At 45.4% G+C, this 13157-nt stretch overlaps 3 protein-coding genes across 4 annotated transcripts; 1 reads left to right on the top strand and 2 right to left on the bottom strand.

Moving 5' to 3' along the window:
- Positions 1-244: 244 nt before the first annotated feature.
- Positions 245-3535, bottom strand: LOC139346153 (XK-related protein 8-like). The gene is made up of 3 exons (XM_070985084.1): positions 3155-3535; positions 1796-1986; positions 245-1221 (listed from the first exon to the last, which is right to left on the bottom strand). The coding sequence occupies exons 1-3, from the start codon at positions 3448-3450 to the stop codon at positions 425-427; spliced, it is 1284 nt and encodes a 427-aa protein (XP_070841185.1). The 5' UTR covers positions 3451-3535; the 3' UTR covers positions 245-424.
- Positions 3536-4956: 1421 nt separating this feature from the next.
- LOC139346051 (XK-related protein 8-like) lies at positions 4957-7268 on the bottom strand. Its single transcript, XM_070984956.1, has 3 exons — positions 6689-7268; positions 5986-6173; positions 4957-5786 (listed from the first exon to the last, which is right to left on the bottom strand). Exons 1-3 carry the CDS (start codon positions 7012-7014, stop codon positions 5035-5037), a joined length of 1266 nt encoding a protein of 421 aa, XP_070841057.1. The 5' UTR covers positions 7015-7268; the 3' UTR covers positions 4957-5034.
- A 415-nt stretch (positions 7269-7683) lies between these two features.
- srsf4 (serine and arginine rich splicing factor 4) lies at positions 7684-13139 on the top strand. 2 transcript variants are annotated; one of them, XM_070984273.1, is made up of 6 exons: positions 7684-7903; positions 9078-9217; positions 10731-10837; positions 11142-11356; positions 11603-11680; positions 12249-13139. In XM_070984273.1, the coding sequence occupies exons 1-6, from the start codon at positions 7797-7799 to the stop codon at positions 12724-12726; spliced, it is 1125 nt and encodes a 374-aa protein (XP_070840374.1). In that variant the 5' UTR covers positions 7684-7796; the 3' UTR covers positions 12727-13139. The 2 variants fall into 2 exon arrangements, with proteins under 2 accessions (XP_070840374.1, XP_070840375.1); XM_070984274.1 differs by lacking the exons at positions 7684-7903; positions 9078-9217 and adding an exon at positions 10077-10300.
- Positions 13140-13157: the final 18 nt, after the last annotated feature.

The raw sequence follows: 13157 nt of genomic DNA, 5'->3' as shown, positions 1-13157 counted from the left end.
ATATATATATATATATATATATATATATATATATATATATATATATATATATATATATATATATATATATATATATATATATATAGTATGTGCAGGAGGAACAATTACACGGACCACAAAGTTCTTCAATGAACATAAAGGTATTTCAGTACACATCTAGTATCATGTACTCATCCTTCAAAAGGAAAGCAGGTTCAATAATGACTGGCGGCTTTGCGTGCTTTGGTCCCCAGCAGCGGCAGACCGATAATACCGTGAGGAAAGTGTTTATGAGACTTGAACCTAAAACTGGTCTCTGGCGAGGTTACACCTGTGGTCAATGAGAGGTCACAGTCCTCATGATCCTCATTAATCAGGCTGCTGCACTGAGGCTGTGCATGACTCAGTCTGACCTCCACGTCTGGTGGATGTCAAGTGATGCCGGTCAGGAGTAGAAGTTCTCGGCCAGCTTCCTCATTCTCTTATTGCAGCGTTCGGCGTGGGGTGCTGGCGGGCTGTGCCAGCCGCGATCTACAACGTCTTCGCCTGCGCCCCCACTCCTGAGCTGAGGGCCACTGCATAAAGCTTCCTCGTCCATGTCATCCTCATTGTCCGTTCTCGTGGTCGGTCCCTGTCCAGTTAGAGGCCTTTCACCTGTGTCCCCTTTCAGCTCCTCTTTGGAAAGGTTTGGATGGAAGCACTTATAATAAATCATTTTGAAAAAGAGCCCAAGGATATAAACTGCAACAACGCTGATGGCAACGATTACAGCAGACAGGTGTGAAATTTCAAAGTAAGGCGGTTCAGTGCTCATCTGCCAGCACCACAAACCGCAGAGGAGGGAGATATCAGCCAGGATGTAGCCATGATAGAGCAGAGTCCTGTACCTCGTCCGCCCCTCCACCACATTGAACCAGTCGAAATACCAGATGAGGCCCACGGTGGCTCGGTAAAGCCATTCCCCACCGACGCTGTCCATTAAGGCGGTCTGGGATCGCCAGACGAAGAACAACAAAACCACCCAGGAGCAAAAGAAGTGGGCGAAGATGAAGCAGGGCAGCACGGAGGCGAACAGGGCGAGGGCGGCGAGGCGAGACGAGATGAGGAGCAGGTTCCAGAGAAAGTAGACCACCGAGGAGGTCAGCGGCTGCTGCTTCTTTTCGGGCAGGAAGGAGCGCAGGGCGCGGTGGTACATGGTGACACTGAAGGCGATGGCCGAGGCCGAGCCGACGGCCTTCAGCACTGAGGAGGAGAGAGAGAGAGAAGCCATTTAATGCATTTACAGAACTGTCTGAGCGCTTTGAGTCTACTTTCACTATGATGAAGTGTGCCACTCCACAGCTTCTGCAAACCACAGAGATTAGTAACTTACGTTGAGGAGGATGTTGCATCATTTCAAGGAATCAGGGTCAATCCGTTGTGACATAACAATCAGGTCATTTCGTTCCTTATTTCTGTGCTATTAGTGACCCGTCTGAGGGGACTTCTCCCACCTCTTATTACCCAGAAAACCTGTGATATTGTGTCTGCATAACAAACAGCTTTGAGATCCACAGCACTGAATTCACCTCCAGTGGGTTTTGTTGTAAATCTCAGAGATCTCAAAACTGGAAAAAATACATATAATACAATACCATGCTGTTCAAATACTACAGTACATTATAATAATATAACGCTGAAATACTTTTTATTACATTATGTCTTCAGGAGGTCATTTATGAACTCCAAAGTGTAAAATTTCAAATGATCCTATCAGGATCCAAGCTGGCCCTTTCATTATTCAATAGCTCTTGAGCCCTGTGGTAACATACTGCACCTGTCACGGGATCCAGCTGGCCCCGCTGTAGGATGATGGTGACCATGAGGACGAGCTGAGGGGAGCTCTCTGAAAACGTCTCTATGAGCCGCAGCATGCTGAGATCGTGGCTCAGGAACACGGCAAAGTCCGTGGGATCCGGCAGCCTTGAGAAGAAGCTGCGTAAAGAGATCTCCACGACGCCGGCGTGCCTGAGAGGAAACAGATGAGGGATCGAGAAAACGCAGTTAAAACGACTGTAACCACTGTAAGCTGATCAGTCACACAGGTGTCACACATGAAAACCAGCCCAGCACAGATGATCAGATTATCTACCTTAAAGGAGGAAACTGTGGTATGACTCATGTTTCTACCAACTTGAATCACTGTAGACACAAATATGCATCTATATTAACAAGACTCATATCATATGCATGCAGTGAAGGCGTTCCAGTGAATGAAGCTCAATATCAGCAGAACCAATCATCTTATGGGGGATTACAGGGCTTCAAATATGGAAACTGCTGCAAAGAAGCTGCAAACTGTAAAACTTCACACACATGTTCAAGCCGACATCAGCAGCAATTCAGTATCTCACGAAATGTAAAATATGGTCACAATCTGCCCTTCTGCTTCTGAGTTATGGCCAGAAAAGTGTTTTTAGAGAATGTTACGATGTCACAGTGAAGCTGATCTTTGACCTTTTGGACATAAAATACCACTACCTCATTTTATCCAATGAGACATCTGTGTGAAACTTATAATTTCACACATAATGAGTCATAATGAGTTCATGGATTCCTAAGTTAAGGCCAAAAACATGTTGCGTGTGGTCACTGTGACCTTTGACCAGTTCACCCTTCAGTCCAAGTGGACTTTTGTGCCAAATTTGAGGAAATCCCCTCCAAGTCTTCCTGACGCACTTCATGGACAGACAACCTAAAAACATAACAGCCATCGCCGGCGTGGAGGCATAACAAAATATCCTGTCAGCCACCATGGTCACAGGAAATGAAACCGATGATGTAATTCATAGAACAAGATGACTTAATGCTGTGTTTTCTTCTATTGTTTGCTATTAGTTTCAGATTCACTGCACGTCAAAACAATACACCACACACACACACACACACACACACACACACACACCACCCAAGGCTGGATGCAGGCCACAGTGCAGGATCATAGTGCCGCCCAGTTGTTATATTCACATTATTTTGCAATTCCCGTAAATGGATCTTCATGAGCAGGTGAGTGGAAATGAGGGTGGAGCGGCACATTTTTTAGTCGCCTGCATTCATTCCAGCTGTTTCCAGTACGGCAGAGGAAAAGACACTTTGAAAACACTATGATTATTAGAGTATTCAAGGCTCACACAACCTGATGTAGATTCCCAGCTGCAGCACATGGAGCACCAAGAGCTGGCCCCGGCTCAGCCATTTCTCAACCACCGTCTGCCTCTTGAAGCCCTCGTAGCTGTACCAGAGCCAGCTGAAGGCCTGGACGAGAACGGACGAGCCCAGGAGGAAGAGCAGCAAGACAGAGAGCCTCACGTAGGCCTTTTCCTGGTAGAAAGTCACAGCAGCCCATATGTCCAGCCCGATGTCGAGCAGCAAGAACAGCAGACCCATGCACATGAAGAGGAAATCCACCGGGGAGTACTTGAACACACCCATTCTGCTTGTCAGACTGAAACTCTCACATATCCCACTGAAATGCCTGCGACTGGTGCAGCGGCATACCTCAGGACAGAGCTGTTAACACATCCCCCGCTAACTTCAGAGAGTTTGAAAGACAACTGAAAGTAAGCAAAGAGCACAAGGTTCAGTATTCAAATGCTGTGTAACTCCTCCTACAAAGGGACCCTCCTTCAGGATGACTTGACATCTTAAAGGCGTACTGTAGCAAAATGATGACTGGCAGTTTACACACGTAACACACACAGTGAAGGCTGCCACTTTAACAATTAGGCTGTGTAGTATTTTCATTGTTTAATCAAGTAATGTCACTGTAAAAAATGTAAACAAATCAGACAGTTTATAGTCTGCGTCATCAGGTGTGTACGCGACAGAAACACACAAGTTAAAACAGATGATACAAGTTACCACTTTAATGATTGCACATGGCAAATGAGGTAAAAGATTAACAACCAGCAGCGACCTTGACTTTTGGTTTCAGCAGAACATGGCCAAGACGTGAATCCACAACGTTTTCATCAACATTCTGCAGAGATGAGCAGGAAGAGGTTTGGCATGTGAAAAGAAACATAAAACTAAACTTCAGAGAACTTCTAGGACGCCTGAAAAGACTTAAAGAAAGCATGCTGTCTGGAATAATAATGTAGCACTGTTTTATTCACCACACAGAGAGAACAGAGCTCCCATACTAAAGTAAACAGAGGCGTCTGACACAGGCTAAACAAACAGTGGATGAGCAAGCGAAAGGACCACAGGGGTTTGTACCTGCTTGACTCCTGAAGCTACAGTGACGACATCCGTTGTACCAACAAGTGTTTTACATATGAAGAATTAGCATTTGGCTTATTTTACACCATTAATAATAATTAGAACCAGCTCCACATCACACCTTGTAACAGCTTTAACACAGTAACAGAACACAGAAATGATAAAAGGAGAGCTTATGGTCAAATCTACATTCAAAGTCCTTCAGCAGGTCCCAGTAGCAGCAGCTGTAACAAAAACACCACATACACGTTCAGACAGCCCGTGTTTGCATGTACAAACCTCACAAATCAAAACTTCATCAGGATAATTGTTATTACTATTCAGTATGTTATCCATCCATCCATTTTCTATACCGCGTATCCCTGACAGTATTTCCTGACAGTTTGTATTTGGAAATACAAGGAAACATGACAGTGACAACAAACACATATGATCACGTAGCATGTACAGGAAAAAAAAGCTGTCTCCCACTCATGTAGATGGCACAATACAGTCTGCTTTGTAGAAAACGCAACAAATAAAACACTTAACTAACTCAACTAAAACTGCCCTATTTTCAAGTAGAATTGAGAAAAATGGAAATGTTCACACTATAAGGTGACATGAACTGTGAAGTGTCTTTTCAAAAATGTGCTATATTGCAATGAATGTACTGATGTGAAAATGACTTCATCCATACTGCCCACTATGTGGAGCATCAGGTGATGAATCACACAAACAGGTGACTGTTTGAGTCAATCATGGCAACAGAAGGTAACATTTATCAGTTGTACGAGGTTGACACAAAGTCAGACATCACAGGCGTGACGAGTCCGCTCTGTTTGTGCTATCAGTGCTCCTCATGACTCCTTGTCCGGAGTAAAAATGAGTGGCGTGGCAGGCCATCCGTTTGTTGAGAAGCTGGGACGACAGGGTACCGTCCTGGATGGAAAAGTCTCTGAAGGACACTTCTGCGTCGGGCAGATCGTCGGGCAGTCCTGGGTCCCTCACCGGGGGTCTCCACAGCTTGGGGTGGAAGCAGCAGTAGTAGACAGCTTTGAAGAGCAAACCCAGGAGGTAGGCGAAAGGTAGCGTGATGAGCAGAGCGAGGGCGTACGGCTCACTCTGGACAGGGTCCCTGTAACACCACCACGTCACCAGCAGGATTCCCATGTCAGTGGTGATGAGGGAATGGTAAATGATGCTCCTGCCTTGGGTCCGACCCTCTGCTACATTAAACCAGCTGAAATACCAAATGAGCCCCACGGTGGCCCGGTAGAGCCACTCCCCAGCAACGCTGTCCATGAAGTCTGTCCTCTGTCGCCAGGCCCACAACACAAAGACGAACCACAGCATCAGGAAGTGGGCGGCGATGTACCCGGGCAGGACAGAGGCGAAGAGGGCGAGGGCTGCCACACGGGGGGCGATTAGCAGCAGGTTCCACAGGAAGTAGATTAAAGAGGAACCCCAGCCCTGCTTGGCCTTGTCTGGGAGGAAGGAGCGCAGGGAGCGGTGGTAATCCACCACCATCCAGGCGATGGAAGTGGTCGATGCAGCGATGCTCACAACTGCGAACGCAGGAGTCAAAACATCAGTGTGGCAACCAAAAAGGAAGTGTACACAGCACACAATTGTGGTTTGCATTGAGTTAACATAACACCGATGGAGTGTGCTTTTACAATCTCAATTGTGCTTACTATAAAACACAATGGCCAGCTGTTTGCTTTTATTGTGTGGTGGAAGAAAGTCACATGAAAGAGAACTCACACTGAACGGTCCTGGCTTTGTTTGTGCGCAGCATGACATAGATCATCAGGATGAGCTGAGGAGCGCTCTCACAGAACGTCTCGATGAGCCGGAGCATGCTGAGGTCGTGTGTCAGGTAAACGGCATACTCGGACCCTTCCTGTTTCCTCCACCAAACCCTGAAGCCTTGACGTATGGCGGAGATGTGCCTGCATGCATGAATATGTCAGAGGATGGCTGTTACCTGACAAGAAGCAGTCTGTCATGATGCATTAAGTGTGTTAAACAGCACGGACTCACCCATATTTTGAGCTTTTCATACCTCATTAACTCATTATTTGTGCATTTTATGCATTCATTTCTCTTCTGAGAACCCGGATTAACTCGTTGCCACACCTGACACTTATGCTCATGGTCATAAATGTCTCACAGCTCCTGTCAGATGCTGTTGCCGACCTGCTTGACTGTACAACTCTGCACACATATCCAGTTTTTTTAATAAATATGCACAGAGAGAAAGACTCCTGCAGCATCAGGTTAGCCGTTGTGACCTGTTGAAACACTTTCCACATATTAAGAAATCATCATCAGTCAGGCTACCGTTAATACATCCAATTAGCTAATTAGCACTTAATAAACAATAAAGTGATTAGCTGCATGGTTTAAGTTTCATTATTTCAACGATACAACAGGTTTGATAACATTTACATAGTTTTTTGTCTACCTGCAAAGGAAGCCCAGCTGCAGCACATGTAACAGGCAGGAGAGCTTCACTTTGTCCCCGAAGAGCACGGTTCCTCCGCCGGTCTGCGCACTGAACCCCGGCAGCTCTCGGTCATACTTGAGCCAGAACCAGCTGAACATCTGGACCACGACAGACGACAGGACCATGAGGACGACCAGCACCCCGAACCAGAAAAAGTTCCCCCGGCTGTAAAACTCGACGGCAACCCACACGTCGGAGCCCCAGTCAACCAAGAAGGTGCACACTCCGATCACGGAGAAGACGAAATCGACCCAGGAGTACTTTGAAAAAGTCGCGCGCTCCATTACCGTTTCCGCCGTTAACTGACGCTGACCGACCGACCGACCTGTTGCTGGGAAGCTAACATTCGGCTAACGTCGTGTACCGTTATTTCCCCCTGAAAAGCGATTTAAAACTCTTCAACCCATTGAACAAAAAAGTTGCCGGCACTTTAACGCTTGAGCAACAGGTTGAACTCACTCCAAGAAGGAATATTAAAACTTTGTAGGTATATTTGTGGTAAAAATGGTGGCCTTAAAACAAATATAACCGCCACACAGGAGAGCAGCGGTGTGTTTGTAAAGATACTTGTGTGTGTCTTTGTTAGCCCCGCCCACCGCGGCTTATGGGGGAAGCGATGGAGCAGAAAATCCGGGACGGACAGGTTTTAACATTTAAAGACCACACTGCATACTCCACGTGGAACACTATTAATCGATTAACTGATCGATAAGGCATTTTTTTCATGAGCAATCCATCATTCAGTTTAAATAAATTTCAAAGCAGGATGCAAAGAAAAGTCACACATTGTGCAAAAATGCCAGTCGCTCATTCCAGCTTTCTGCTGTACTGCATTTAATGTAACTGTGGACCTGAAGCAGTCGATTGCCTGGAAATAATGGGACTACCCGAGAGACTAAACTCAGGGCGTAGAGCCATTAAAGGTTAAGACACTCCCCCTGTAGCCGCGGCCTATCGTATCAAAGGAGCGTGTGCATGTCTCCGTACATCCGCGCGCCTCCTCTGTCTGCTCTTCCGTCTGTTCTGGTCGGATCGCGCATTTCGGTAACGCACTCAAGTTGAAAAGATGTCGAGAGTGTACATCGGAAGGTTGAGCTACAGAGCCAGAGAAAAGGACGTGGAGAGGTTCTTCAAAGGCTACGGGAAAATACTCGAAGTCGACCTGAAAAATGGGTAACGTTGATGCTCTTTGTCGATTGTCGTTGGAGCTAACGTCTTCACAGGCCGCACTTGCAGTCTGGGCCTTGTTTGTTGCGGCGGCCACGGCCTGCTAATGCTAGCTTAGCAGGTATGCTTGAAATTTACAAATAAAAACCGTCGAAAGTAAGCTACGGCTAGGTCTGGTTTTTGCGTAAATGCTAGTTTTCTCGATACAGTACTAAAAGAAATACTAGCGTTGGTGTAAAGCTTGGGCTACATCGACCGTGCTTAGCTAAGTAACGTTAGCAAGCTAATGTTAGACGTGGCAATGTCAAAGGCGGCGGTGTGTACGATCAAACGGCTAGCTAAACAAGTGCAAATTCAGGCACATCCGTGGTGCAACCTTATATTGAATGTATTTTGTACTAGAAACGTGCACATCTATTTGTAAATGGGCGTTACGAAAAGAGTTTTAGGTTAGCGTTAGCATGGCCTTCCCGTGAAAACGGTCCACCGGTTAGCGTCTGCCTGTAATGTAACGTTAGAGGTAACCTCATGCTGGAGCTGGTCTGAATCACGCGTAGTTCCTGTAAATAGTTGTTAAAATTGCCGGTTGGCCTAACCATCTTCACCGTTAATCGTTTGGTTAAATAATTGTCAGAATTTGGGGGAAAAGGCCCAGTACCACTCTCAAGACCCTAGAAGGAACATTCAAGCATCATGTTTTGTCTGACTACCAACCCGAAACCAAAATATGCTCACGATGTGGGAGGCAAAGAGGAAATTATCAACATTTGAAACGCCACAGATCTTAGCTTGAAAATGCTTGTTTGAAACTGTACTGATACTCTCGTGGTATCATTATCAGTCTGGCAATATTAATATTATCCATTTTGCGTTAATTTTTCCCAACAGATTAATCTGCTTGGAAGGTTACATGTTTCCTCTTCCGAAGCCTCCCTTGTGAATGAGATCTGTACATTATTCAAGAATCACCTGTTCACATTTGAAACGGGGACACACTGCTTAAGAACACCTTTATTAGGCTATTTGCCAGGGCCAGCATTAGACCTTCCTGGCTGTTGTGTTGGTGCGTGTGCTGAAGGGGGTGTGTTTCACCAGTGACCTCTGCAGTATTCTTGATCATGCACATTATCACAATCCTTTGTTGTAACACTGCGTTAACATGTTCTCTTCTTTCATGAAGGTACGGGTTTGTTGAATTTGATGAGCCCCGCGACGCAGACGATGCTGTGTATGACTTGAACGGCAAGGAGCTGTGTGGCGAAAGGGTCATTGTGGAACACACCAAGGGACCCCGTCGTGATGGAGGCTATGGTGGAAGAAGTAAGTCTTCAGTAGAGTATTGTATTTATTTACCATGAATAATGTCATTGATGAGGGATTTTGTTTATTACAGGGAACAAAAAGGGGCAAAATTTAAGGTGTCCTTGGTGGCTGATGTGCATTTAATTTATATCCGCTATATCAGCTGAATTTCTGATGTGGGTAGTGACTGAGGGGTCTGGAACCAGGCCACACATATGGTCCCTTTATTGGTAATAAGACATGAGGTAAATTGTAGTTTTGGTCAGTATCGCCCAGTACCTGGTACCTGATCTCCGTTCCTGGTGTCTGAACAGAATCTGTCCTCCTGTCGGGATGTTAATGTGCACATCTTTAAATGAATTGTTCTCATTTGTTTTTGATTGTCCTTGAGCCACACACACTCATTCACCCTCCATGTTAATTTCATCAGGTTTTGCTATCCTGGTCTCAACAAGCCCCCCAAGTTTTCAATGGCCTGTTTACCATATGGGTGTGTCTCTCTTTCTTGATGGGGTTGTTTTCATATTGTCTTGCAAACCGGTCAGCAGTGTATGAGCACCGCTCACTACAGCACTTAACGGCTTTTTTACCAACTGAACAACAAGCGTGGGAGGAGATTTCCTTATCAGTGCATAATGTGATTAAATTTGTGTGCATCAGAGCCACCAATGACAAATCTATGGATTTCCATATGATGGATTGGAAGTGTTACATGTGAATCTGTGATGGGGAAATGGCTTACTGATGGAAAGGATATAAATGTCTGAATTTGAATATGTAAGATAACTATTTGTCAAGTATCTTGTAATCTATTGATGTCTTATTCCGTTTTTTATTTTATATAAAATGATTGTCGATTTAAAGGTAAAGATTTAACAAAGAACCTCAATGTTTTAATTGAAAGAGTCCTTTGCTGACTGCCTGCCCCTATTGCTGGCCATGGTGTCCCCCCTTTCCAAGAGTGTGGTTTGACCATTCTGGGCCCCTGGGCAGACCAAAAAAGGGAGCCATTGTGAATGAAGACCGCTTTTCCCATTAGGCCCAGGCCGGGTGGTGAGGATGCCATGGGGTTAGGAACAGATGTGGGTTCAGCTCTTATAGGTGCCTGAAAAAAAAGAACATGTTTTGTAACAGTGAAATGTTTTTAGATAGGATAGCTTAGAAACTTGCTTTAGTTCACCGTAAGTACTTCCTCGATCAGTTATGTTTTTGACTTTCTTTCTTATTTAGAAAATAGGCCTATTGAAATTTTTTTTACCAAAATTCATTAAGCTATCGTTTTGTTATATAGGTTTAGGTTTTTAAAAATTTCGATTTGTAGAAAGAAATAATTAGATTTTTTTTAAAGGATTTAATGATTTTTTTTTTCCTAAGTCTCTTTTCACCTTTGCTTTTCCCCTTCTTTGTTTCCCTTTCCCAAATGAATATTGACATATGTTTTTAGCATGTAGCTTGGAGTTTAGTGTAAATGCACCATCTCTGTTTCTTTATGGTCCTCATTTTATCTGCCTTTTCCTTGTTGCCTTTAAAGGTGGATATGGACGCTGGGGAAGAGACAGATATGGTCCACCGATAAGGACAGATTATCGGCTCATTGTTGAGAATCTTTCTAGCCGTTGCAGCTGGCAGGACTTGAAGGTATGTACAGTTTCTGTTTAGGTAATGCCCAGAGTCAATAGGTATTACACAAAAAATATCTGTGACTGGTTCTGACTGCTGATCTGCAGTCCAGTTCTTTAAATTTAGAAGTATATTATAAGAATTGTCACCAGTGTTACAAGATTGATGGATGTTGTATTTCCAATACAGTTTGAAGCAATAGGACGGTAGATGACTACAGTGCAGGCTGCACCTTTACCCCCCATATCTTAGATTTTTCTTCTGAGTATCTCAAATAAATCACCACTTTCAGTTTACAGTTTGTGTTTTCATTTCTCTAAAGGACTACATGAGGCAGGCGGGGGAGGTGACTTACGCCGACACCCACAAGGGCCGCAGGAATGAGGGAGTGATCGAGTTCAGGCTCTACTCTGACATGAAGAGGGCTCTGGAGAAGCTCGACGGCACAGAAGTGAACGGCAGAAAGATCCGCCTCATCGAGGACCGCCCTGGAGCCAAGCGCAAGCGCTCTTACTCTCGCAGCCGCAGTCGTTCCAGGTGAGACACGTCACTGTAATTATATACTCGTCCACCTGATTGCATGTTGATGTTTCTAAATATAGCAAGTGTGCATGAGGATGTTCAGCTGTGCATTACAGAATGATGGTTTTAAACAGTGATTCATATGCAGGAGTAAGGAGCATACAGAGAAGCTCGTCTAGCAACCAATAAAGCCTCTGAACATTCACCACAGCAGTTGGCCTGCAGGAGGTTTGACTGTTGCTAATTGCCTGTTTTCCTCAGGTCCCGCTCCAGGAGCCGCAGGTCTCGCAAGAGCCGCAGCCACAGTGAGAGCAGCAGTCGCAGCCGCTCCCACTCCAGGTGAGGAATCCCAGCTCTAACCACATGGTGTCTCCACAGTGAAATGAGCTGTCAGTAGACACTCAAAGCAAACTAACCTGAAACTGAAAAGATATACGTGCGTGTTTCCACGCAGATCGCAGAGACCAAAACATGTGTCCTGTCTCCTAAAAGCCACTGCACAGTAACACACAGGGCTTACCACCTTTAAGCCTCTCAGCTCACCTCTTAAAAACCACATAGAGATATTGGCATTCACTAAGCAGTAAGATGAGAGCCGATGTTTCTATAAATAAATGTTAACAAGGCCACAGAAGTGCACAGGTGCTTATGCTCGTACGCACGTAGCACACAGCCAGTGACGGCAAGTAGTAGCCTAATATTCACAGCTGCTGTTTTGCCTCAGCCTGTATTTTGTGACCGTGGACTAGGTTGATGGAAGCAGTTACATGGTCTTTAGTGTCTCTCTCTACCAGACAACTCCTGTATTTGAACTGCCTTGTAGTCATCATTTTTAACATTAATGAGAAAGTTGGGCACAGTAAGAACTTAAATGACACTAAGTTCTTCTATCTGGTTCTGTCCGCAGACCGGCTTCACGCTCCCGCAGCCGATCTCGCAGCAAGAAGAATAAGGGCAAGAACAAGAAGGAAGAAGAAGAGCGCAGCAACGGTGCTCAGAAGAACAAGGATCGCAGCAGGAGTCGCAGCCCCAAGAGCAAAAAGAGCAAGAAAGAAGGTAAGAAGGGCAAGAAGGAGGATTCCCGCTCCAGATCCCGCTCCAGGTCTCGCTCCCGATCAGGAATTAAGGATCGCTCCAGGAAATCTGGCTCAGCGGGCCACGAGCCGCCGAAGAGTGACGACGAAGGCGGCGAGCCCGAGAGGGGCTCTCGCTCCCGTTCACGCTCACCCACTGAATCCAAATTCAGAGCCAGGTCTAAATCAAAGTCCAAATCCTGCTCCCCCTCCCCCGCCAAAGCTCGCTCCCACTCCCGATCCGCCTCCCGTTCAGAGTCCCGCTCCAAATCCCGCTCCCAGTCTCGGTCTCGCTCCCGTTCCCGCTCTTAGTTCAGATTTTGGACTCTTTGTCATGCGCCCTCATCCCACCATCTTCCCTGTCCTCCATTTACATTCCCCAGACCCCAGAACACTACCCCCGCCTCCTGTTTTTTGATAAATAGCTGTAGAATACCAGGCACTCGACTCGATGTCCTTTATGCACATGCTACTCCGCTTCACTTGACTTTAAATTTTTTTTCTCCCCCCATTAGAAGTGTCTTGTACGGAGGTGTTTGTAAAATAACAGGGTGAAATCTCAGTTTTATAAGTTTAAATGATGGTATGTGTCTTAGCCTTTTTTAAATCAAACGTAGAAGCATACTGTTTAGTCAAAATGCCGGGTGGGAAAATGTTGTAACATCTGCTCACCTTTTGTGAAATCCTTCTCATTTTATTTCAAATTAAAAAATGCCTGTTCTACATTTCAGTGGGTTTGGTGG

Source organism: Chaetodon trifascialis, chromosome 17 (assembly GCF_039877785.1).
Source record: "Chaetodon trifascialis isolate fChaTrf1 chromosome 17, fChaTrf1.hap1, whole genome shotgun sequence".
Classification (NCBI taxonomy): Eukaryota; Metazoa; Chordata; class Actinopteri; order Chaetodontiformes; family Chaetodontidae; genus Chaetodon; species Chaetodon trifascialis.
Note: the sequence above shows the minus strand (reverse complement) of the source record. Positions and strands in the feature narration are given on the sequence as shown.